The following is a 26,066-nucleotide window of genomic DNA, read 5'->3' on the forward strand; positions in this document are numbered from 1 at the left end:
GGCTTGGAAAAACAAGCCGGTTTCTTCCTAAGAAGCTTTACTTTTCCTTTTGGCTTCAGGAACATGGCCATCAAGAGCTCACTATCAACTTCATTGTAAGATTTTAAATAAAGTATTTATTTATTTGGCTGTGTCAGTTCTCGGCTGCCCTTGTGGCACAAGCGCTTCCTTCGAGTGGGTTGTTTCAGCTCTGCAGTTGAGGCACAGAGGCTGAGTCACCTCGAGGCAAGTGGGATCTTCCTGGACCAGGAATCAAACCCATGTCCCTTCAAGGGAGCTGGATTCTTAACTACTGAACCCCTAGAGAAGCCCCACATTCTAAGACCTCTGAACAAATGTTTGCCGCTTTTGTAACTTGTGCCTGGGAATGCCCTGGGCCACGCCTTTCAGGGAGGTGGCGAAATCTGGGAGCTGCTCACTCGGGCCTTGGGGTGGCACCGGGGAAGGTGGATCCTTACAGAAAGTGCACATTCTGCGAGAACAGAATATATTTGAAACTCATGCCACATGAAACAGGTGTCACTTTTACTTTATTTAAGGACAAAAAAAGGGGAGAAGAGGGACCACAGTCATTTTCATAATACACAGAAGACAAGTTAGCACTGAAACAAGGCTGCGTACTTGCCACCAGTCTGCTTCGCAGTTCTGATTAGTAAACTTAATGCAGCTCGTCATTTGCATTACCGTTTAGCAAATTTATAATTGGCAAAATTAGGGATTATGAACCATCATTTAAGTGGACTACAACTAAAACAAAAGCCTAAATAACCCATAAAAAATCACTTAAAAATAGACCATAAATATGTGATGCCCATTAGTGTAACAAAACTATTTTTTGTAAACATTTTCTTCAACACAACATGTGCATGAGAAAAAGTTAAAAAAAAAAAAAAAACCTGCACTCGATATAGAGACTCCGTTTTAAATACAGAAAAGTATCACTTATTAAAGCTTCAACTAAACCTAGAGCCATACTGGTATTTTGTTTGGAAGAGTTGTCTCGGTTTTCTAGGTTCCATATTTAGTGGTATCGGCACAATACTAAATTCTCCTGCTAATTTTGCCATCTTGGCACTTGAGTGAAGTCACTACCCTGTTAGGAATGAAATGGAGAGAGCCTGCCATCTTCCATGGAGAAAGCTAACCCGGCGCCTGCTCGAAGCTGTAGCAACCTAAGTTGGTCTGCACGGTGGGAAGGCCAAGGAGGAAGGGACACCCCAGACAAGGCAGGAGACCCCAGGCACCCAACCAAGGGGCCAGTGGCTGGTTGACCTCGGTCAGCCAAGCCCAGTGACAGATTTAATCACGTTCAACTCCCACACCACCAGTTGCTGCCCAGGTAGGACAGGCCCACGCTGACCTGAGCTTGGAGCCCATCATCCTCAACCATTTTATATCTTTCATGTTGGTATCAGAAGTTTAGTATTTTTTTGAAAGACACCTGCCCAACTTGGCCTTTCACTGAAGTCATGGGAGGGGCTACAAGTGACCCAACTATGCAGTCCGTTCTCCCCCTGGTGCACGTGTTCACTGGGGCACATTTCGTCTCCTGTCAAAAGCCAACCTGAGAAGGGAATCACCAGCTGTGATGTGGCAAGGACTGCAGCCCCGCAGTGATTGGTCTGGCCAGTCTCAGAACTCCTGCCAAGGGCGGGATTAGTGCCCAGATCTTCCCTCCTTGAAGTACAAATGACCAGAACAGAACTGGTTCTTTCTGCTTTAGATGTCAGCACTATGCTGAAGTCAACACGCATGGAAAGCCTGTTTCCCCAGCCTGAATCCTTCCAACACGGAAACAGGTTTTCTCAGCAGGTGCTGCTGTGGTGGGTGTACATGACCAGCTGTTGTTTCTGCATTTGTGAGCCTGTGTACTCTTCACTACATCTTTGAAATTCAAAGGAGGAGCCTTTGGCAAAAATGCTGACCCAGAATGAAGAGAACAACAGGTCAGAGCAGATGCCAAACGGGCTACGGCTTTGGGGGTGGGGGCAGACTCAGCAAACAGGTGCAAGTGATTGTTAATTTCTTGGGGCAGAAAACCTCCACTTTGATGTCATAAAAGCAAATTCACCATGGAGGAGGAATAAGCCTAGGCCACACGGAGCTTTTGTTTGGTGAGTGAGATTCCCATCAGAACTCTGCCAGAAGACAGGCAGACGGCTGAGCCACCCTTTAACAAGTAATCAATATAACCAACATGCTCAGAGGAAGCCAGTGACCAGAAGCCATGAAACCAATTATTACCCAAGACATTTATTACAAATGTCATGAACATATTCATAAAGTAAAACTGGTTTAAAAAACAGAGAGAGCGCGCGCAGAGAGAGCGAGCAAGGGAGAGCACTCGAGAAGCCAGGGCTCTGATATCACACCCGAAACGCAGGAAGATGCTATCTTATGAATGAGCAGTATTAACTACATTCTTAAAATAGTTTTAGTGCATTGCATTTTTAGAAAAAGGGAAACACCCCCGGCCCCAAGGAAAGGTTCCGGCAACACTGTCAACAGTTTGTGGGGTTGTCCCCCATATGACCACCTGTCTGCAAACTCCGAGCTGAGAACAGCGAGGCCCCGTGTGCTGCGGGCAATGGCCGCCTGTCCATCCACCACCACCACTGATGAACCTGGTGGAAAACAACGTGATCTGCTTTCTCAGCTCAGAAAGCAGACGTGCCCCTCAGCGGACAAGCCTCATGGCTGTTTCCCACCTTCGGGGACAATTTCTCTTGTGCCTACTGAGATGTGACAAAATAACAGTCAAACTTCAATTGGATCGTTTTGGTATTAAGGTTAAACATTAATGTTTTCCTCCAAAGACATAGAAACTAAACCACCTCTTAATGCATTAAAAACAATGAGGTAGGCGAAAAAATAAACACGTGGTTGAAAAAGATTTTTTTTCCCCTCTGCAAGTGCCGATCGTGGTGAAACTGCTGTTGCACTTCCAGGTTTAAACAAAAATTAAACCTTTGACCCAGGCAGCGCTAATACTGTCACACAACAAGGTTCTGGGCAGGATACAAATGCACACCCTTTCTTTTTCCTTTTTTTTTTTTTTAAAAAGAATCATCTGCACGTGATTTTAGGCAAAACTTGGTACACAGAAAAACAACTGAGTTATTGGCCAAAAAAAAAAAAAAAAGAAATCCCAAGAAACCAAATGGGTCCCTAAACCTACCCACCCGCCTCCCAAGCCCCACCCACAAAAAAGTTATCCTAGTAACTGTGTCTTTCACATTTTATAAATATTAACTTCTTAAACCTGCACCTTCTTCTTTGTCCACATATGGTCACATTACAAAAAAAAAAAGAAATGTCAATTAAATACGTTGTTAATGTTACTATATTAAATCTGCTCTTGGCTTCAGCGACCTGCTCCTCCGAGCGCACGTTTACACCTGCCAACCCCCCCGCCGGCGTCTGGTCTCCACCCGCAGACGCCCCAGGATGGAGCTGCAGACAGGCAACGCTGGAGCTGGCGGGAATGCGCATGCGTTCTGCCCGCCGCTCCATCCCAGCACGGATAGCACCCGATGGCAGTCTCAACAGCACCAGCTGCGATGCAGCCTCGATTTATTTCGAACAGGACAGGAAGAGGATGGGGATGAACTGGTAAGAGCGGGTGGGGGCGGGGAGGAGACCCCGCCCACGCGGCCCGGGCAGCTCCGCGCTCCAGTTGCCAGGATCTCGGGGTTCTCGTGGTCGACACCTCCGGGGCGGCGGCCTAGCCCGCCACTCCTACCAGCTCAGAAGAGAGGTCCTGCCGAGAGTCATGAAGTAAACCTGGCTGCTGCCCCCAGACCGGACCGAGGCGAAGAACACCTGCAGGGGAAGAGGGGGAGAGGGATGAGGGGGACCCCGAAAGCCCGGAGGCCCCTCCCAAAGGAAATCTGGGGTGATGTCCGCTGGTCAGCACGGAGCCGGTTTTCATCTCCACTACGAGGGCTTCTCTGGAGGCTCAGACGGTAAAGAATCTGCCAGCGACGGGGGGAGACCTGGGTCAGGAAGATTCCCTGGAGCAGGAATGGCAACCCACTCCAGTATTCTGGCCTGTAGAATTTCATGGACACAGGAGCCTGGTGGGCCTCCAGCCCAGGGAGTCACAAAGAGCCGGAGCAGGCTGAGCAACTAACATTTTCTTAACTTAGGAAGACTCCTTAGCCAAGAGGTGACTCTGTGCACGCCATGCCCTATTGTGAGAACACAGAGGAAACAAGGGGATGTTCCCCAAACTGGATCACCTGTGCTCACCCCCACCCTTAACACCTTCTGAAAGATCAACGTGTTTGGCAAACTCAGTGATCAGTGGGGAGGCGGCTCAGCCGCCTTGTTTTTCTTTTAAAAAATGAAACTGAAATGTCTTGGTTATTTCATAGGACTCTACTGTCAAAAAAATATATAGTTTTGTGCCTTTTATTAATAAGCCCTGATGGGTGTGACATCATGAATGATTAAAAAAATTTTTTTAATGCCTGAAGTTCAAAGAATACCGTGGTTATGGCTCCACTGAACATACTTAGGAAAATGTAAACCCCAAAGCTGGTTAGCTCTGAGGTTGTGTGGATTTCCAAGGTAAAAGATTTGGGAGATATTATGTAGGTCAAATGCACCAGCGAATGAGCCAGAGGACTGGACTGCAGGAGGAAGTGGGCTGGGGGGATGTGGACGGAGTAGGCACCTAGTTGAGCGGGAGGCCCACCTGCCAAGGGGAGATGACAGCTCTTCTTCATCCTAGAAGTCAACCTGAGGTCTGGTGACTGGAAGGCTTAATGTATTTCAATGTGAAGCAAGAGGTGGAAATGTTTCTAAGGCTGTAGCGGGCTGCCTCAGGTAGTTGTATTTTCATCCAAGTGACAGAAGAGAGAGAAATCTAAGCTTAGAAAAGGCCAGAGGGGTCAACACCCTTGGCCAGCTGTCTGCTCCACTCCAAGGCTGTTTGGGGAGGAAGGGAGTCCTGGAGAAGAAAACGATGTGGCCAGTTCGGAAAAGCAAAGGTTTTAACTTGGGCTTTGATGCTCTGGGGTCTCACAGGTTTCACCTGTAGACAGCACTCCGGCTTTTGCATAAAATAATTTCTCCTCTTAGGCACTTATGCCAGGAAAACAATGCAGTTATGTCAATATTCGAAAGACGGACTAACAACTGGTATATTTCATGCATGTATCAGGAGAAGGAAAATTTCCCCTATTACTTAAATGTGTACGAGGGTTCTTTCAAATCACCAAAGAGTTCCATCCATCTAAACTGGGAGCTTTAACCTTTTCTATCCCTAAACTAAACACAGCCTGGACAGGCCACCTAATGGCTGGGGGTGGGGGGGTACCTCAAAAGACAACAAAAACCCAACACAGAATGATTTCTGCAGAGATAAACATGTCCACCCCCTCAACAAAAACAAAACAAAATACATCCTGACCTCCATTAATGGGTCTAAAAAGGCACTACTGAAAAGTTCCTTGATAAAGTTATTTCAGAATCTATCGAAATCCCAAGGAAAGGCTTCACAGAACTCCATGGAAAATAAACCACTGCTGAAAGATAACATCTAAAAAGAATCCCTAAGGAGACTGTTACCTTGTCATTGCGTTCACACAAGAATTTCAGCCTTTGAGCCCTTTTGTGCATAAACACGCCATCCAGGTGGCCAGTTTCCACAGATCGGATCTCTATGGCCTTTTCTCCCCAGCCCATCGTCTGATTGGATCGAATATATGCTTTTTGAGAGAGGAAAACACACATTATTAAAGATGAGGAAACAGCCATGGAAAGAAGCTGCTCAGGTTTCACACACACACATACATACACACACACACACTACCCCTCTAAACAGCTGGCAGTTGGAGGTTTTTGTAAGACAGGGGTCCCCAACCTCTGGAATGTAATGGCTGATGATCTGAGGCGGAGCTGATGTGACAACAGAAATAAAGTACACAATAAATATAATGTGCTTGACTCGCCCCCAAACCATCCCTCCTCTCCTACGGCTTCCAGGAAACTGGTCCCTGGTGCCAAGAAGGATGGGGACCACTGATGTAAGGAACTCTACACGTGCAACATTGTGGGTCATCCTGGAAGGTGATGTTTTAAATTATCAGCTGAGTCTGTTGATGCCTCCGAGGAGGACATGCTGGAGCATTACCCCCAGTCCCTGTCCATAGTTTGGCTTATACTTTCCTCACGCCAATTACCAGGGAGAAGAAAAGGCATGTGGACAGAGCCAGAGACTTGGCTGCTATAAAACCAAAGTAGTTTGGGGAAATAAACTTGGAGCCAACAGGGTTCCAGACGTCAGTCTTTAGGACATGCGCAGGGAAGGTCAGAGGCTGTGTGTGGACTGCAGCTGGACCATGAGTTCGCCACAGCTTCACTCACCCTCCTGTTCCCCTCACCTTTTACCCATTAGTCACAACTACATCTGTCTTACTGTCCCTGGCTGCCTTGGATTAAACAGAGGACTGTGAAGACAGAGCTTTAAGCAATGATTCCTTGGGGCTTCTCTGGTGGCTCAGTGATAAAGAATCTGCCTGCTCATGCAGGAGACGTGGGTTCGATCCCTGATCTGGGAAGATCGCACAGGCCGTGGCGCAGCTAAGCCTGTGAGCCCCAACTAGAGCCCGTGGCTCACACACCCTAGAGCCTGTGCTCCACAACAAGAGAAGCCTGCACACCACACGGGGAGAGTAGCTCCCACTCGCCACAGCCTGAGAAGAGCCCATGCAGCAACAGAGACCTGCTGCTGCTCTGCTGTGGAGTCGCTCCAGTTGTGTCCAACTCTGTGCGACCCCAGAGACGGCAGCCCACCAGGCTCCCCCGTCCCTGGGACTCTCCAGGCAAGAACACTGGAGTAGGTTGCCATTGCCTTCTCCAATGCATGAAAGTGAAAAGTCAAAGTGAAGTCGCTCAGTCATGTCCGACTCCTAGCGACCCCATGGACTGCCACCTTCCAGGCTCCTCCGTCCATGGGATTTGCCAGGCAAGAGTACTGGAGTGGGGTGCCATTGCCTTCTCCAACAAAGACCTAGCACAGCCAAAAAGAAAATAAATAAATTTATTTTTAGAAAAAAGATGGGAAGAGCCAACTCATTAGAAAAGACCCTGATGCTGGGAAAGATTGAGGGCTGGAGGAGAAAGGGGGCAACAGAGATGGTTGGATGGCATCACTGGCTCAATGGACATGAGTTTGAGCAAGTTCCAAGAGACCGTAAAGGACAGGGATGCCTGGCGCGCTGCAGTCCATGTGGCTGCCACGAGCTAGACATAACTTAGCGACTGAATAACAAAATAAATTGATTAAAAAAAAAACTATTAAGATTGTGTCCTAACATAAGACTATGACACATCACAGTCTACAATCCACCTTTCCCACCACCTACTGCCAACTACTCTGTTAAATGGTCAAATGGTCTGAACACCATGTAACACCAGTATCTGAAACAAACACATCCGCAGGAAAGGCCCTACTTTAACAAACACGACTGCTTCCGCTCAGGGACACGTACCTACAGACGTCGGCATCTCTCCCCACTGCAGAACCACATCCTTGGTGATCCTCCCATACGTGTTCACGTAAACCCCTTCATCTTCATAGCACACTAGGAGCTCCATGCCGTCCGTGTTGGGGAGGATGATGATCGCGTGGGGTTTGATGCTACACTGGATCTGGAGAAGGGGGACAAAGCACGGGGAAGCACATCAGCGGCCACCTCTATTCCTGCACGCAGGCTTAAGAAGCGTGTCTTGTGCAAAGGCACTGGCTCAGCTTCCTGGTGGTAAATGCAGCAACTGGACAACACTGTGGAGAAGCCACGTGATGTCAGATATATCTGAAAGTCTACCTCTGATACGCCCTATACACTGCTCATTCACATCTCCTGAGGCCCCTGGAATATATTTGGACTATGGGCCCCATTTAATACATTACATTCCTCTAAGCAGTCTCACCCCATGGCTGTCCTGACCTGCCAGCAGATGCCCCCTCCCATCCCGTGTTAGTGAAAGCAGGGCTAGGCCGGTCTCGGGAGGGCTTCAGAGACAGGAGCAGAGAAGCTACTGAAGAGGGCACGTCACTGAAATACTCACCCCCACTGCAAAGGGGAAGCGAGGAGACCCTGCCCGTGTTAGTGCACTGAGCAGAGCAAAGAGAAAAGTCAAAACAAAATGAAGCCAGTCAACCAACCATAGAGTGTGGGTTCTTTCTTACGTGTGTTGGTAGGTAAATGTCATAGACAGATCCTGAGTCCACATCAACAGCATGGAATCCAGCACAGGATCCATAGATCACCTTCAGCCTCTGGCCTTCCTCAACAGTGAGATCCACCAGCAAGGGTTTGTGCACCAGCTCGCCAAACGACTGCAAAGAAGCAGGCGAGAGGCAGCAGTGAGATGAGCAGAACTTACGTCTGACGGTTCCAGCTGGAGAAGCCAGGCCTAGGCACTCAGTCAGTCAATGACTGAACCTCCCTGGCGAAAACCATAAGCAAAACTACTCCCCACGGTGAGTCTTTGCTTTTATCTGTTAGCAGCAACTACTCTAATGCAGACGATGGAGAGAGAGGGGAGCAGTGCAAGAGACACATGTGGAGAATTTTATCAGTGTCTCACAGTCATCCCAGTCTCTACAGAGCTACTCAAACTTCCACTCTAACTCCCCAACTCGTTTAACAGTGGTAGTGAGAGGCTACCATGCACTGTAACAGCCTGGGTGGCCTGTAACGTCAATACCTGTAGCTCATGAGACAGCTCCGAATAAACTATTCATTTATAAAACAATGAGTACAGTACTTGGTCCATGAAGGTGATTAAGATCAGATCTCAAAAGATAATTGTAACTTTACAATCAATTGCTTTTAGTCAATAATATGTGGCTTTATTTTAAAGCAAATATGATAACCCCACTTATCTTGCTTTACTGGAGAATCAAATAATAAGCTATCTAAACATGTCAATTTTCCAGATAATGGAGGCCTACCCTTAATATGTCAAAACTATTTTAAAAAATAAGTAAACAATCATTAAAAAAAAAAATTCTTAATTTCTTACCCTGCACTAAAATAGGCCCAGGGGTAATGCTTAAAGTTTTGTGTCTAATATCAGAAATGTTTATTAAGTGATTTATAATATCTAGTGTCACAGTAATATCATTTTTAACTAAAAAATATAAAAAATTTGTATTTAGTGCAGTCTAAAATTACAAAAACATTTTAAAAACACCCATAAAATAACTGCCAATTTTTTTCTACAGTATTTTTCTTGAAACAAAAAATAGTATACTATACATATTTTTAATAGTCTGTTTAATATATAATATATATCACTATGTCATTAAGAATTTCTGTAACTTCACTTTAATTAGTCCTCTGTTGAACAAATATACCTGGAAGCTGACTACTGCTGATAAAAAATTCCAAGTGAAAGTCACTCAGTCGTGTCCAACTCTTTGTGACCCCATGGACTATATATAGAGTCCATGGAATTCTTCAGGCCAGAATACTGGAGTGGGTAGCTGTTCCCTTCTCCAGGGGATCTTCCCAACCTAGGGATCGAACCCAGGGCTCCTGCCTTGTAGGCAGATTCTTTATACCATCTGAGCCATCAGGAAAGCCCATGAATACTGAAGTGGGTAGCCTAACCCTTCTCCAGGACATTTTCCCAACCCAGGAATTGAACCGGGGTCTCCTGCACTGTAGGAAGATCTTTCAGCTGAGCTACCAGGGAAGCCCATGGTATCATAGACATATACATATATTTCAATTTTGATTCCTTGGCTTGTTGTCCCCCTTCTATTCTAACAGCGCAGTTTTAAATAAATGATCAGCCGACTTACTCCCTGGCTCTTGCTCACACTGTGCATGGCTGATACTATTCTTAAGCGCACTTAACGTTATTACCTTAAAGGCCATGAATTTGTGATATGGCTTGGGTGCCCACGCGTAGACTTCCACAGAGCTCTTCAAAGCAATAACCAGAAATTTGATCCTTTCATATTTTACTGAAAGAGTAAGAAGAGCAGGTCAGTATCACGGTGGACCTCTCAGTCCCTTCTGCGGCCTTCTGCAAACTCTGCAAACATGCCCTTCCCTGTCGATCCATCCAAACCAGTGAAAAGAACAATGCTGAGAGGTCAGGCACTGGTTCACTTTCCAGATTCTTGAATACACATTCAGGCTGTCCCCATCCTCCTCAATGTTGTGCTGGACTCCACTCCATACCCTGGTTATTATCAATGAACAATTTCAGTGCTGCTCCTACCGTTCTTAAGTATTTAATAATTAAGGACAGCGTCGACCTTTCCACCCTGTTGTCCGGAGGACTCAGCATTCATTCCAAAGGATAATGATGTGATTTATCAGCCAAGAGGCTCCTGAATATCAGCAAGAGGTCAAATCTTCCACGTGGGCTTTCCCGAGTCCCACGTGGAGCTTACGGATGGAAAAACTATGACGAAATACTCATCAACTGAATCTGAATTCTGTTTCTGTGTATAAGACCAAGTATCACTTTACAGCACTTCCAGCTATAGAGATAGTAGTAATTAGTAGGATTCTACATCGGATTCTACATCCTGTACCAAAAGTAAAGAAACTCTCTCTGTAACTTCATACTTATATATGAAGGCCTTCTTTACACAGCTGTCTCAGTTCTCTGACAGCCAGCATGTCTGCTAAGAGCAGATACCCAGATGGCCCTGGCCACACCTGACTTATTGGCTGGTGTGGACCCCAGTGTTTGCACAGCTGCTCTAAACCACAGCACCGCTTGATCCCGACTTCGACCGTGAGACTCAGCTTGTTGACTTGATAACTCTCCTGGTTAAATTCCACGTGTTGTCACTATTCAAATGAATCACAGGACTATGATGATACAGACGGTTCTAAGAGGCCATCCAGTGCTGATGGGACAGAGTTTTCCGTGACAGTGGAAAGGTTTTATGTTACATGGGGCTATTGGACACTTGGAATGCACTAGTGTCACTGAGGATAGAAACTTTACAGTTTACTTCACGTTAATTAATTTACAAATAAATTTAAATACCCACTCCCACCTTCCCTGTTCTTGATGGCAACCATACTACACAGCACACGTCTGGGTCAACTGAATAATACTTTGACCACCTGATGCAAAGAGCTGACTCATTGGAAAAGACACTGATGCTGTGAAAGATGGAAGGCAGGAGAAGGCGGCAGCAGAGGTTGGATGGCATCACCAACACAATGGACATGAGTCTGAGCAAATTCCGGGAGCTGGTGAAGGACAGGGAAGCCTGGCATGCTGCAGTCCACGGTGTTGCCAACAGCTGGACACGACTGAGGGACTGAACAACAGAAGTCTAAACATAACAAATGAATGCTTATGACCCGTCCTGTATGAACGACGGGCCTGAGTGAGGGTGGACATTCTGTCCTGGGGAAAAGTCCAGCTCAGTCTAACACATCTGCCCTCAATCCCCTGTGGGATCATCTGTTCAGGGACATTTCAGCTGTTATGAGCCAGTTCATCACATTCAGCCTTAGATGATTCCAGCTACCACTCTCAACAAGGAAAAATGGTACAGAAGACCACAACACAGAAAATCCTAAGCCCCAAACCTGCACCAATCCCGCACCTGCAGATCACTCAGAATCACTCAAATAGCAGGGTGGCACTTACACGCATTAGTAACCAGTGAGCTGAGGGCTGTGAACAGATTACATCAACAAGATGACAACACCAAGGACTGGAATATCCCTGAGAGCAGAAGCACTGACCCAGAAGAACAGAAAACACGGAAGCAGAAATCAACATCCAATAGGTCCCTCACATCCTCAGTCTTAAATATATAGAGAGAAACCAGTTGCTCATCTTCTCAACTTTCCATTTCAAATGCAATTAGAACACATCATCTCACTCATAAAACTGTAACTGGGCTAAGCACCATCGTTCCTCCTAATTTCCAATGTCGATTGAGCCAGTGTGTCGATTTTTTTTTCCGCAACACACACACAAAATGTGTTTGGTTTTTTTCTTGTGAAATCTTATGACGAGCACAGTAGCTGTGCACAGTGCATTATATTCAAACCAACAGGCCAAAACTCTTTAGGTAAGCTCTCAAACGTTCCATCAGTGGCTGCCAAGGACCCACAGTGCTTCGAGTGAGAACCAGCTTGCAGGACCAAGGAAGAATCCAAGGGGCCTGGCGTTCTTCAGGCAATGCTCCCTTAACGAGGTTCCTCTGAACCCCATCTTACAGAGAAGAATGTGGACTGTCCAAGGTCAGGGTGGTGGAGGTCGGGGACAGCTGAAGGGAACCTGATCATGATTCAAATGGAGCCCTGCGGACCTCAGGATTAGAAGGTGCTTCAAATGAGCTGGGAGTATCAGAGACAATGAGCAGGAGCATCAGAGACAGGTTTCTCACTAAAGAAACTGAAGCTTCAGAAACACATACATTTTACACAAAAGACAAACTGAACCTCTGAAAAGCAGAGCCCCTTGCAGCCGTGGCGGACTTACCAACTTTATAATGCACACAGCCTTCCAGGTCCCCCACTGTCGTCCAGCCCTGCTTCTTCTCAACCTCTGGGTCGTTGTGAAGTATTTTATTTCTTAACCAGGACAAATAGTAGACACGTAACTTATCCTTTTTGCCTAGCAAAACAAATAATCAGTACTTTACATGCATATTCAAAATTAGGTATCTTTGTTAACAACAGTAATCAAAATAAACTGCAATAAACAATAAATACCATCCCCTTCCCCCACCGCAAGGGAATCATTTTGTATCAGTTTCACTAGAAACTCAAATCACGCTATTAGGTCATCTGATTCTTAAAACCTTCTGGAGTAACTATGGTTTCCCATTTAAGAGCACAACAGGGTTTCACAGATCACCCAACTTGGGGACTTCAGTCCAGCAAAAGGCAAGCCATAAACAAATGGACACAACACAGGGAGCCAGCAGAAGACTCCTACCCAGGACGTGTGAAGCGTGCCTATATGTCAATTAGGAGAGAGAGAACCTAGCAAGAAGATCAAACAAGTCAACTCTAAAGGAAATCAACCCTGAATATTCACTGGAAGTTCTGATGCTGAAGCTCCAATACTTTGGCCACCTGATGCAAAGAGTTCCCTCACTAGATAAGACCCTGATGCTGGGAAAGACTCAAGGCAAAACAAGGGGGCAGCAGAGGATGAGATGGTTAGATATCATCGCCGACTCAATGGACATGCGTGCATGCAATGCTAAGTAATTTCATTTTGAGCAAACTCCGGGAGATAGTGAAGGACAGGGAAGCCCGGTGTGCTGCAGTCCATGGGGTGGCAGAGAGTCGGACATGACTTAGCGTCTGAACAACAGCAAACTTAGCAGAAGTATGGAGCAAGCACCCAGAACAGACAAAAGAACTCATCACATTGATTCATAAAAAGGTACTCGCTCTCAGTTGTCCGAAAAGGCTACACACTGCACGAGCCCACCTAGGACATTCTGGAAAAGGCAATAAAGAGCAAAAAAAGGTCAGGTGTTATCATGGGCTTTGAGGAAGGGATGGAGCACAGACGATTTTTAGGGTGATGCAACTCGTCTGTATGACAGATAAAATTATGCATGTATTCAACCCAGAGGACACACACACACAGAGAACCTAAACTGTGGATTTCAGCTAACAATAATGCATTAATACTGGTCCATCCACTGTAACAAATGTCAGAGAAGAGGGGAAACTGGAGGGGGCCCATATAAGACTGTCTATACTTTCTGGTCACTTTCTCCGTAAACATGAAACCGCTCTAGAAAAAAAGTGAGACACAAAAGAAGTATTTTTGCCATTTATTTAAGTTCAGTTCAATGAAGGCAAAAAAACAGACATCAAACCATACCTAGTATATACTAAGGTGTTCAAAGTCAGGACAGCACTTCCTCAGGTGGGTGGGGGTGTGTGTGTGTGCGCGCTGTGTGTGTGTGTGGTGGGTGTGTGTGTGCTGTGTGTGTGTGTGTGCTGTGTGTGTGGGGTGTGTGCTGTGTGTGGTGTGTGTGCGTGTGCTGTGTGTGTGTGTGCTGTGTGTGTGTGGTGGGTGTGTGTGTGCTGTGTGTGTGTGGTGGGTGTGTGGTGTGTGTGTGCATGCGTGTGCTGTGTGTCTGTCTGTGTGTGCGTGTGCTGTGTGTGTGTGTGGTAGGTGTGTGTGTGCTGTGTGTGCGTGGTGTGTGTGTGTGCATGCATGTGCTGTGTGTCTGTGTGTGCGTGTGCTGTGTGTGTGTGTGATGGGTGTGTGTGTGCTGTGCGTGCCTGTGCGCGTGCGTGCCTGTGCGCGTGCGTGCGCGCGTGCGCGGTGCGGGTGGGGGGGTGGCGGGCGATGATGGAAGCAATGCAGGAGCGCCGTGGGCGGGTGGAGGAGCTGGGGGCTACACGATGGCCACCTGTGACTCTTCCTGGGCCTGTAATTATTCATAATCTGTACACTTTCTGTATTATGTCTTATACTTCAACACAATCTTAAGTTTTGAAGAATTTCTGAATGTGGGAAGACAAAGACAAAGACAACGTTGTTTTACGTACAGGGTTTTATTCCCACACTGTGAGACACATTTATAGAAATGAGAAGGAAATATATTAAAAAGTTATATTAAAAAGTTAACAAGAACTATCTCTCTCAGATAGTGATTACATTTTATTTTCTTTTTCCTAAGCTTTTTCTCCTTGTTTTTGAAGTTTCCTACAATTGACATGTTATTGCTTTTATGATTTTGAAAACCAATGAAAGCTATAAAAATACAAAAAAAAGTGGCCCCCCAAAACGGTATCAGTTGATTACTGATCCACACAAATCAAACCTTGCTCACTGGATCACAAAATGAAGTTTTAACCATTTTCAGCTGCAGATTTATTTTCCCTCCAATTCGAAAACCTATTTTCCATCAGCACTCAAGTCTTAAATGGTTGTTTCCTCATTTAAGTAGGAGATGGATGGTGAAATTTTTGCATTTCAACAGACATCTTACTTAAAACCAAAAATCTATTTGAAAACTAAAAATTATTGCAAGAAATCTGTTACATATAAATAAATACAACAAGTTTGAGTTAGTCGACAATTAAATCAAAACCACTGTGGGTAATGAGGAGACAGGTCTTACATTTCTGCATACTCTTTAACCCCAGCAAAAATGCAGATTAGGATGTTATGATCCAGGCAACATGGATTCACATGCTGAATGGTTAAGTGAGTTACCAAGATACTTATGAAAATGTTTACAGGAGAGGGGAGAAAAGGAATAAATGGAAGTTACAACAGAATTAAATAAACTTTAGTGTCATCCATGCAGAGAAACATCTTGTAGCCGCACAGAATGGCTATCGGGAAGGAACACGGAAAAACCACCTACAGGTTTGGACAAACGAGAATGGCAGGGACACAGCTCAACTTCAGGACCGGGGGTGCCAAGCGTGAGTAGACGCCGACTGTATGGACAGCAGTGGATCACACATCTGGTGAAACCATCTCGTCAGTATACGGGCATCATAGTGTCCCCTCAACATGCTGCATGACTATTTTTATATATTCTATTATACTACTTTATATATTTATTTTCAGTATGTATATGCTTACAAGACTGGAAGTCAAAAAGTGAAGTTAAGGGTTTCTTTGGATGAACTGATTTTACGACTTATTCCTCCTCTCTGCTCTTCTGCGGTATTTCTTACTTTCTGCAATCAACATATATAATTTATACCAAGAAAAATGCTCCTCCTAAAAAGAAACTCAGAGCAAGTGCTGACAGACATGGGGAAAAAACCCCAAACCATGGTTTTACTGGCCATGGCAAAGAACAGTTCTTTTTGCATCAGAGAGTCCTGTGGGAAGAAGTGGACACAAACCCACACCCTGACCAGGACAGGCTGCGGGCGTGGCGGCGAGGTGGGGATGGAGCGGGCGGGCGGGCAGGGGGTGGGGTGGGATGGAGACGTGGAGCAGGAAGCGCAGGAGCGGGCTCCAGGACAGCTCAGAGGAGCCCCACCCCGTCGCAAGTGCACACAGTGGGTCCTGTCTGAATACGCTTTCCTATCACATTATTATAAAATCATGCTATGGTTCTATTTTTGAGCCATCACTTCGGAAAACGAGCTCACTCAAGCTCCATGTGTGGAAGCACCGCACTTTTAAACAGTGCTGGTGGCCTGCTCTCCCAAACCCACACTTACCAGATATCGTCACTAAGACGTTCAAGCCTTCCAGGACGTCCATCTGCTGAAATCGCCTTCTGTTGATCAGAGGATACACCTTCCCTTGGCCACTTCTGTCCAGCAGCATCAGGCCACTCTCGGTACCCACCAACAAGTTCACCCCTATGTCAAAGACACAGAAAGACCACAATTTTACACTGTGTGTGGCAGATGGCCTTGTATGGAGCAAACAGTGCCACCTCTCAGGATAAGAGTCCTTTCCTCAAGTCACCCACAGAGATGCTTAGGATGTGTGCGCTCAGTCACTCAGTCATGCCTGACTCTTTGGGACCCCCATGGACTAACAGGCCGCCAGGCTCGTCTGTCCATGAAATTTTCTAGGCAATACTACTAGAGTGGGTGGGTTGCCATTTTTTTCTCCAAAGCTAAGGATAGTCGGAGCTTAAAGTACCCAAACTGCAACAAATCACCATGGAGGGGAGAGGGTGGAATATTCATTTACACATTAATATAAAAAGGATCTAAGAGGGCAATGAGCTTGCTTCATTCCTGATCCTCCAGCTTCAGGGTCTTCCTCAGTAGCCCCAGAACATCTGAGCCCACCATCTCCTAGGTACCACAGACTCTCCATCTTAGCTATACTATTGGACAGACAAACCTTTGTCCAATGTCATGATCCCCACCTGCTTCCTTCAACATCTGTCTCTGCTCAGGAAATCTAGAACGAGCCATACACAGCCCCCTTAGTCCCTAACAGATTGTGATCACCCCAGCATCTATCACTCAGTTTCAGGTTTTCTTAAAGACCATCCTCCATCATCTTTAAGAAACAAACAGCTGCATTTGGTCCTCGGTCCCTCTTTTCTTAGAAGCAGTATGTATCAGGCACACCCCAGCTCCTTCTCCCCAGCCGTGTCCCATCTCCCTCCCCATTTTCCCACACCTGCTCTGGCTTCCCCCAGTGGCTCAGGGGTAAAGAATCTGTCTACAACTTGGGAGCCGTGGGTTGGAGACATGGGTTCGATCCCTGGGTTCGGAAGATCCCCTGGAGAAGGAAATAGCAACCCACTCCAGTATTCTTGCCTGGGAAATCCAATGGACAAAGGGACCTGGGGGGCTACAGTCCACGGAGTCACAAACAGTCGGACACGGCTGAACAACTAACACTTTCACCAGGGACGTGTCAAATAGATGCTAGTGAGAAGGTGCTGCATAGTACAGGGAGCTCAAACCTGGTGCTCTGTGATGACCTAGAGAGGCAGGGTTGGGTGGGAGTAGTGGGGTACTGGGGGGGGGAGAGAGGGAGGTTCAAGAGAGAGGGGACATACGTATAATAATGATTGATTCTCACTGCTGTATGGCAGAAAGCAACACAATATTATAAAGCAATTTTCCTCCAAGTAAAGAATACATTTTTCAAAAAGGTCCACATCAAAAACACAACAGGAAAGACTGTTAAACTGAAACATTTAAAGAAAAGCAATTTGACAGATTTCTTCATTCTCCCTATAAATATGCGCCAAATCAAATGCCTTTCTCATCTTTCTCTCCTTTTTTATACGAGGTGATGGAGATGAGTCACTCTGTCCAGCACATGATGGCTGAAACAAGGGCAAGTCTGTGTGCCTGCAGGATTCCATGGGACAGCGTGAGCATGGGTTGTCAAGAGTCTTCCACCTCACCCACGAACAACGCTCCCCAAACCCCCGAGACATCCCAAGCTGTACTTCTCCAAATGACCGGTCCACCCTTGAGAATAAAAACAGAAGCATTCGAATGGCCCAGAGACACCTACCCCACAAGGCAGCGCACAGGATCTCGGAGTTAAACCTCTTCTTGTATTTGCGAATCTCTGGGGTGTCGCTCTGGGGCCGAGTGTTGGTGGGATTGACATTGACCACTGAGCCCTTCCGCGTAGGATCTTGCCTCATGGCCTCGGGTCTCATTCCATCACAGGAAAACCCCACTGAAACATATGACACTGGAATTACTTCTGTCTCCATGGGGGCTGGGCCTGCTCCCTTCCCCAATATGCATCCATGAAAGATTCATGTTGAGACCCACTCTTTGCCGAGGAAGAGAAACTCGTAAGAAACAGATGTGAAAAACTGACTATGGTGTTCATTGCAAAAAGTGCCAGTGGGGTGTGCATCTGGCCTGAGGTCTGAGCCTGCCGACCACCACTACACATGCTCACCAAACCAAACAGAGTGAGAAGTACCCTGCTGGTGGCTGCTTGCTTGCTGCTGTATTACTTACCCACAGAAGTCACTGTTGTCCCGCTAGATGGAGAAATCTGTAGTAATCTGGGGTCTATAAAAGGTGTAAAGGAGGAGGAAGATTTGTGTTTCTGGAGTGTGTTACTAGCGGACTGAGTCTGCAATGTAAATTTCAGTCGTATTAATACAATGACAGTTAAAGAACAAACACAGAACACTTCAACCCACTGCTGCACTGCTCTGCTTCCCAATACAGAAGGCGGATCCCCTTGCTTCTGCCCCCACCAAATGCTCTGCAGGCACCTCTGTGTGCGAACCCCACAACCCCTAACACAGGCTATTTAACCAGGAGCCAAAGAGAGCAACCCCTCTTTCCAGAAACATCGTTCCGGTAAGACAGAAAGCGCAAGCTACCAGCAACATCTATACTTCACAAGCTCCTTGGGTTTTTAATAAATGATCATAATGAAAACTCCTAAAGAAAGTTGGAAATGTGCTGATCTCAATTCATCCGTTTTTGAGTTTGTTCTCCTGCCCCCCAAAAGTCCAATGAATGTATGTTGGAATACCGACAAGTCTTAAGTCTTATATCGCTTATTTTAAAGTGAGCCTCTTGCCAGAAACTACAGAAGCTTCGGCCACCATCGTTTTAGGTGTATCATCAACTCCGTACCAAACAGCGGGGCTCATTAGTGAAAGGCGCAAAGGCATATTCTTTTGCTCTTTTAGGAAGAGGAGTGTTTTGGTTAATAATGTAGCTTAAGACAAAAAAAAAAAAAACACAAAGAAAGTGAAACAAATTGTTAAGTGGAAATGTAATGACAATTAAAAACAAACAGAAATATAAACTTGCCAGTTTAGTGAGTTAAGGGTTATTGTACATACTGTACATTAGAGCAAAATGGAGCCAAGTTTAAACGTAAGAAGGACTGTAACTGTAGGTGGGGTATATAAGTGGAGCGAAAGACATGTCTGACCACTTCGTTTGTCCTATAACCGTTTCATTCCCCGGGCAGCTGAATCATGAGTCTTGCAGCCAACCCCCTCAACCCCCCTGAGCTCCCCACTTCCCACCTGGCACAGCTGTCTCCTGGCAGGCTTTGCGCCTGAGCACTACCCCCCATCCCCGGGTCTACAGCTGGGGCCCATCCACCCAGTGGCAATCAGTCTGATGCTGAGCCTGCCTTAGACGCCACTGGTTTCCCCTGGGTCCTCAAGGGGAGAGGATTATTCTAATAAGAACGGAAACAGGAGCAGGTGGGCAGGCCAGCAGCTCAGTGCTTACACTGACAAGATCAGCTGCAGCCACATGCTACTGCGGCCTTCAACAAAGGCATTTAAGCCACACCTCCCACGAAGACGGTCAGTCGTGTGACTAGGGATGGGGCCCGTGGTGAACCGTCACTGCGCTTGGGGCCATGACTGTCTCCATAGGACAAAGAGCCACCCAACCAGCACCCAGACTGAGACCACAGCCACGTCCTCCAACAAGCACACAGGAGTTCCCATTCAAACGCTGAAATTAAAACCACACTCGTTTCTCTGCCCTTCTTGTTTAACATCTTGATTTTCTAGGTTTCCCCCCAAAAGTATCTGGCCTCTTAAACTATGAGTGATTGTAAATTTCAAGGACAGAAACCCTTTCAACAAGGCTGGCAAAAATAAATAAGAGTAACCAACCAACGATACCTCTCCAAAAAATAAAAAAATCCAGCCCTTTTTGAGGGAATTTCCTGTACAAAGAGATACATTTGTCCTGATAAGGCCAAATCTGCTCAACCAAATGTTTCTGTGTTTTATTTACTGGATATAAAGAATGAAAAGGGCAGATTCCACAAAAGACTACCAGAATTTCATGCCAAATTCATAAAGGATCTGAGAACACAACAATTGTTTTATTTAGACTTTTTTTGAAAAAACGAACTGAATCAGAAAAGCCATGCAACTACTTATCTAGGGAAAAGCAAACGGTGAACTGGCAAGTCTGGAGGGCAATCGCTCTAGGGTTAAGGGGTCTGTACACAGACCTGAACATGTTACTGGGGGTGGGGGTGGCGGGGTGGGAGAGAAGGGGAGGTGACCGAAGAAGGCGGGCGGGGAGGGGAGGTGAGGGCAGGGCGTGGGAAGGTCTCTGCAAACTAGCTCCTAAGCGGTGCTGGTCTAACCCTGGGAGAGCAGCCAGCTGTGGTGCGAGACATACCTCATTAGTAGTGAGCTTGTCCTGGGGTGTCTGTGGGGACATGGTGGGTGTCGGCTGGCTGGAGGATGGGGAAGAGGAGGTGGAGGAAGTGGAGGAGGAATGGCTTTGCTGTAAGAGATCTGGCAAGAGGTGAATGCGACCCGCAAAGCCATTGCTCTCATGATGGCTGGCGCGCTTTTGGTCAACTGCACTCTGCAGAGAAAAAGGCACACTGGTCTCGCTCAGCACCGCTGACAATGCCGAAGACCCTACTGACCCTGCCTGCTGCGGTGCTGGGTGGCTCCGCAAGCTCTGCCGAGTCATCAAGGCAAGACTGGAGGGCATCAGCTGGGTCTGCTCCCACCTCCTCGCCAAGTGCCTCGGCTGAGCCAGCGGAAGCCACGGCAGAACCCACGCCACGCTGGCTTATCTGCCACGGGAGCTGATATTACCAAACTACTGGCTTGTCTCCTTTCTTTCCAAATCTCTCTAAAGCCTTAAAAAGCGCACTGTAACTCCTCTGAACTCTCATCTTTCCTGGGCCACTTCCCGCCTTCCATCCAAATGTAGTGCCAGAGCATGAAACACAGTCAGGGAGAGGCCTGCAGCTCTAGACAGGAGCCCTGCTCTGCTTACATGAGAAGAGCATCACTTTCCTTCCCTCTAAGCTACGAAGTGAACAGGCAGTTGTAAAACTTGGTAGCCCAGAAGGAGCACATCTCAGGGGGCACAGGTTAAATATTCCACATAGGAGGAGACTACACCCGAGCACAGAGCAAAGACCGCCACCCTAACCCCTTTGGCTCCAGGAGGATCTTGGCTCCCAGGCGGCTCCTGCCTACCCCAGCCGCTCCCGCCTCAGCCCCACAGCCTCTCGGAGCCGAGAGCTCCGTGCACACCTCCCAGCTGCCCTGCTTCAGACACAGACTGCGGGGCTCGCGTGGGGCTGGGAGGGGGGCTGCCACACAACATGCAAGGAGGGCAGGATTGGGGGACGCTGCTGGGCGCCCTGGGGGGGTGCAGCACACGCCTGCCTCCCACACCCCGGCCCCACTGCCCTCCAGGCCTGGTTAACGTGAGAACAGATGACGATGCAGAGAAGCATGAGTGAGTGGATGAGCAAGCGGGTTAGTGACCACAGGGGCAGCTCGGCCTCTAACCGCGCGGAGCACAAGGGTACCTGGCGGACGATCAGCGTGCCCTCTTTGGACGGGGTCAGGGCTGGTTCACTCTCCACGTCGTCATGGACAACCATGGTCTTCACGGACTCCGTTTCACCGTTGCTCAAGTTCAGAGATGATCTGTTGAGACACAATCCAGACGTGAGGGGCCGTGACCCCCAAGCCAAAGATACACTGGTTACGTTTTTCACCTTCTCGGGGACCTAAGGCCATAGCTATAAAGTTTCCCCCAGGAAAAGGAACCGAAATTTCCCTTTTGTCACAGCCTCAAATAAAAGAGAGAAAATGAGAAACCAGGAGTCCTGGAGAGAGGCACTGACATGCACACACACAACCGAAAGAAGGGGGTTGGCTCACTCCACACAGTGACACATGCAACTTCACAGGATCAGAGGACAGGGTCAAAATCCTTATCCCAGCCGGAAAGAAAGCCCGGTGGGCAGGGGACGCTCGTGAGTGCGTGCTCAGTCGTGTCTGAATCTCTGTGACCCCATGGACTGCAGCCCACCAGGCTCCTCTGTCCATGGGATTCTCCAGGCAAGAATACTGGAGTGGATCGCCATTTCCTTCTCCGAGGATCCTTCCGACCCAGGGATCGAAGCCTCATCTCCTGCCCTGGCAGGCGGGTCCTTTACCACTGAGCCCCCTGGGAAGCCCACAGGGACACTCATCCTCCCTAACGCTCAGCGGGACTGACGCGGCTCTGGGGTCCTCCGGGCCAGACGTGGGCTCCTCGGCCCCTTCCTGCTCCGCGTCGTCATCCTCCTCGTCCGTCGTCCCCGACTCCTCGCTGGAGGAGGAGTAGTCCGTCACCTTGTGTGGCGGCCGCACGTCCTCCACGGCCCGCAGCTCTTTGGCCAGCGCCGTCAGATCCTAGCGCAGGGCACAGAGGAGCGTCAGGGGGGCTGGGGAGGCGCAGCGCAGCGGCCGGCGCCTCGTCCCAACCATCCAACAGCCATTTGGTTTCGCAAAACTGTCTTGTAGGGAGTCTACTGGTATCATGAAGTGGAGCTCTTAACGCTTTTGACAGGAAAGACCAAGAAAAGTCAAAAAGCTGGAAGAAACAGAAAGGATTTTTTCAGAAGTCACAGATGCTGCACCCACAGTTTAAGCCTGATGGCCATAAAAAGCAATCATCTGTTTATGATGAGCTGAGAATATTTTTCTAACTATCAAATTCCATTTTTTTGTTTCAAGTTCTACATTATATATATATATAACCAAAATAAATTTGGGAATGCATGTAAGAATTAAAGATTTTAAAATTTAAAAAATAAAAAAGCTAAAATTAAAAAAAAAATAAAAATAAAAAAACAAGTATGCTGCATTCTGGCATAACTATACCAACTGCTGCCTCCTCTCTGCTAGACAGAAAATTCTAAATCAACAAATGTGTGCAAGATAGATCTTGGTAGTTTGTTGATATTTGGCCCTGTGGCAAAGTCTTCTTTTAAGGAGATGTTCCAAAAAGCAAGAAGATTCTAGTTAAAGAGGGGTGGTTTAAACTATTTATTTAGGGAGGTTTTTAACTCCAACTTTCATTTTGAAAAACATCTAACTTGCAGAAAAGTGGAAGAGGGTGAAGCGAGTACGGTGTATGCCTCACGCCTGGCTTCACAGACTGTCAACCACTTGCCACGCTCCTGAACAAAGCTCCTGACGTGTTAGGTGAGAAAGCGCCCAGCGTGTGTGGCTGGGCAGGCTTCCCTAGCACCGACAGGACCGTGTGCGCAGGAGGGAAAGCTGCCTGGGGTTACTCACGAGCGCATCAGCCCTCTTTACTCTTCTATGTGAAGATTCCTTAGAGTCAATCAATTATCGATTATCCAAGTACAACTTTCGAGCTTGATTGTTACCTCTATTCTACATCTTCATATGGAAGCTCGAAATATGAACCTATCCACTTAAAATTCTTTTTAGAAAGCAGGCTACGTGGCCCCACTTCCTTCTGGCAGAGTCTCTTCTCGCCAGTTAAGAACCTGCTTCTTTCCTTTGCCCCTGAGCCTCTGAGACAAGTAAGCAAGGACTGGCCTGGCCTCCTGCTTGCAACTTCATGGGTACAGCTGCGGCTTTTTGTTACAGTAAGTTTCTTTTTAAGCTGTATTTAATAATAAGCACACAAGGCAAATCTGGGGTGCTAAGAAAGATGAAGCAAAATTCAGGGCTTTTTAGTTTGAGAAAAGAGCAAGCTGAGGAAGGAAGAGGCACGCAGGTGGAACACAGGCCAAGTTTAACGGCAGTCAGAATGTGCTCGGGTGCGGAGCTGTTTAGACGGGGCTTACCACTTCACCCTGCAGTCGGCGGGGGTCCGTCGAGCCAGAGAAGCCATTGGTGAGAGGGAACGCACGGCACAGGGAGCAGAGAGGAGAGAAGGGCGAGGGGGCACAGAAATCAGTGCAAGCCAAAGGCAAAACCCCGGAAGCTTCAGACCCCCGGTGTGCCCAGTGACAGGGCAGCTGCCATGTCGAGGATGAGAGGGACAGAACAGCCACCCTGCTGCCCCACAGGCCAGAGGCAGGACGTACACCCCAGGGAGTTTAAGAAGGTGAGGGAAAAATCTCTTCTTAAAGCCAGTGTTTTAGATGCCCACTCACCCAGAACGTGGAAAGGCTGATGCCAAGCAAAGAGACAGAAGACTTTCCTTTTGTATCATTTTAAATGACTGGGCGGGCAGTGGGGCGCAGAGCACAAGTGTGTCTGAGGTTTACAGCTTTCCTTACGACCCCTCAAATCTGCAAGGCCCCACAGGGAGGCCTGCAGCCTTCGCAACGACACAGCTTTAAAAGAAAGCTCTCACTCAAGCTTGAAATGAGTAAAATGGATTTTGCGCAATTCTTACAGCAGGCTTGAGGGGTCTAAACACTTCCTTTTTATCTTCAGGCTTTTTTGCTGCGTTTTCAAGGCGCTGGGATGGCGAGCCTTCAGATTTGGACGATGCTGTGAGGTTCAGAGATGAGAAGAGACACGTGAACATCCGAGTGTGGCCCACGAGGCCACCCAGCCCACCTGGCCGTGATCACCTCCTGTTGGTCCTGCCCACTTGTCAGCCACGCTCACGGTAAGGGCTCCCTCCACACACAGGTCTGAACCCCGGGTTTCTGACCCTTCCTGAGAACCCTTGACTGTCATACTGCACTAATAAACGTGTTCACAACTTGTTACATTACGTGAACGATACCGAGGGAATTTCCGCTAACCTATTATTAAGAGTAGGTGAGGATAACCAATATCGATGACAACACTGATGGAATTTACGCTGAGAAGAGTGGGTTCAAAGCTCAGTTTGGACGTCTAGCTAAACACCTTGGAGGAGTCAGGGAAACTCACTAATGTACAGTTATTTGAATGTATACAATGGAGACAATATATATATCCATCTCCTGGGGGTTGCTATAAGGATTGAGAAGATGTTCAACAAGTGTAAACTCTCAAAACTTAACTCTTTACTGTTAAAATTATGATGACTATTTGTGTCACTAGCAAACCTGCACCGAAACATTGTATGGTAATAAGCAGCTGTGAAAAACTCCAGGTCTTTTCCATGACGGGAAAGGATTTCCACAGTCAACTCTTAAACAACATGGGGTGGAATTCTGAAGGTCCACTCGTGCGTGGAGTTTTTTCAACAAGTCAATAATTCAGGACTGCAGGATCCCCAGATGGTTAGATCTGTGGGGAGTAACTATGGATGCAAAGGAACTATGGGGATGGGGGGCTGACTATGGAAGAGGATTTTCAACTGCTGGGTGGGGGTGCGGGGTATCCCTAAACCCTGGGTCTTCAAGGGTCACCCCGTGTGGCGAGCATGGAGAGGGAGAAGAAAGGAAAGGCAGCCTACATCGCACTCTGAAGCGCTCCCCGGAGCCACTCTGAGACCCCGGGTGGGAGCCGGGCTGGGACCCTGAGTTGCTGGACCCCGACGAGCTGCCACTGCCTGGCCTGGGCGCCAGCTTCTCCACTCTCTCCCAGAGCAGCCTCGGCTCGATGCTACTGTTGGAGAAGAAGACAAGAGAACCACTCAGGCTTTGTCCCAAGACACAGTGCCAGACCATCAACAGGAGCACCGTGTCGTCACTGAGATGCAGCAGGAGTGAGAACTTCAGCCCACAAACAGATGTAACATGAAATTCACCAGAAGCGACAGCAGTGTTATCCACTGGTTTTACCTCAGGTAGCTGAACACACCGAAAATGTGAAAGACGTTCTACCGTTGTCGTTCAGTTGTTAAGTCATGTCTGACTCTTTTTGTGACCCCCTGGATTGCAGCCTGCCACGCTCCTCTGCCCATGAGATTTCCCAGGCAAAAATACTGGAGTGGGTTGCCATTATTTCC

General features: G+C 47.5%; 1 protein-coding gene across 50 annotated transcripts in view; it reads right to left on the bottom strand.

The window, feature by feature from the left end:
- Positions 1–512: 512 nt before the first annotated feature.
- Positions 513–26,066, bottom strand: part of MAP4K4 (mitogen-activated protein kinase kinase kinase kinase 4) — a 151,295-nt gene continuing 125,741 nt past the window's right edge. For 8 of the 50 annotated variants that reach the window (XM_060412401.1, XM_060412403.1, XM_060412388.1 and 5 more), the window contains 13 exons: positions 25,572–25,723; positions 24,573–24,670; positions 22,431–22,606; positions 21,733–21,853; positions 20,574–20,765; positions 18,414–18,531; positions 17,950–18,120; positions 16,173–16,316; positions 12,490–12,624; positions 9,888–9,988; positions 8,201–8,350; positions 7,500–7,659; positions 3,841–5,714 (listed from right to left, as the gene is read on the bottom strand). In XM_060412401.1, coding sequence (XP_060268384.1) covers positions 5,431–5,714; positions 7,500–7,659; positions 8,201–8,350; positions 9,888–9,988; positions 12,490–12,624; positions 16,173–16,316; positions 17,950–18,120; positions 18,414–18,531; positions 20,574–20,765; positions 21,733–21,853; positions 22,431–22,606; positions 24,573–24,670; positions 25,572–25,723 — 2,002 coding nt within the window. In that variant the 3' untranslated portion in view covers positions 3,841–5,430. The other 42 variants (XM_042246386.1, XM_042246390.1, XM_027967050.2 and 39 more) reach the window with 15 other exon arrangements.

This window comes from Ovis aries, chromosome 3 (genome assembly GCF_016772045.2).
Source record: "Ovis aries strain OAR_USU_Benz2616 breed Rambouillet chromosome 3, ARS-UI_Ramb_v3.0, whole genome shotgun sequence".
In the NCBI taxonomy this organism is placed as follows: domain Eukaryota; kingdom Metazoa; phylum Chordata; class Mammalia; order Artiodactyla; family Bovidae; genus Ovis; species Ovis aries.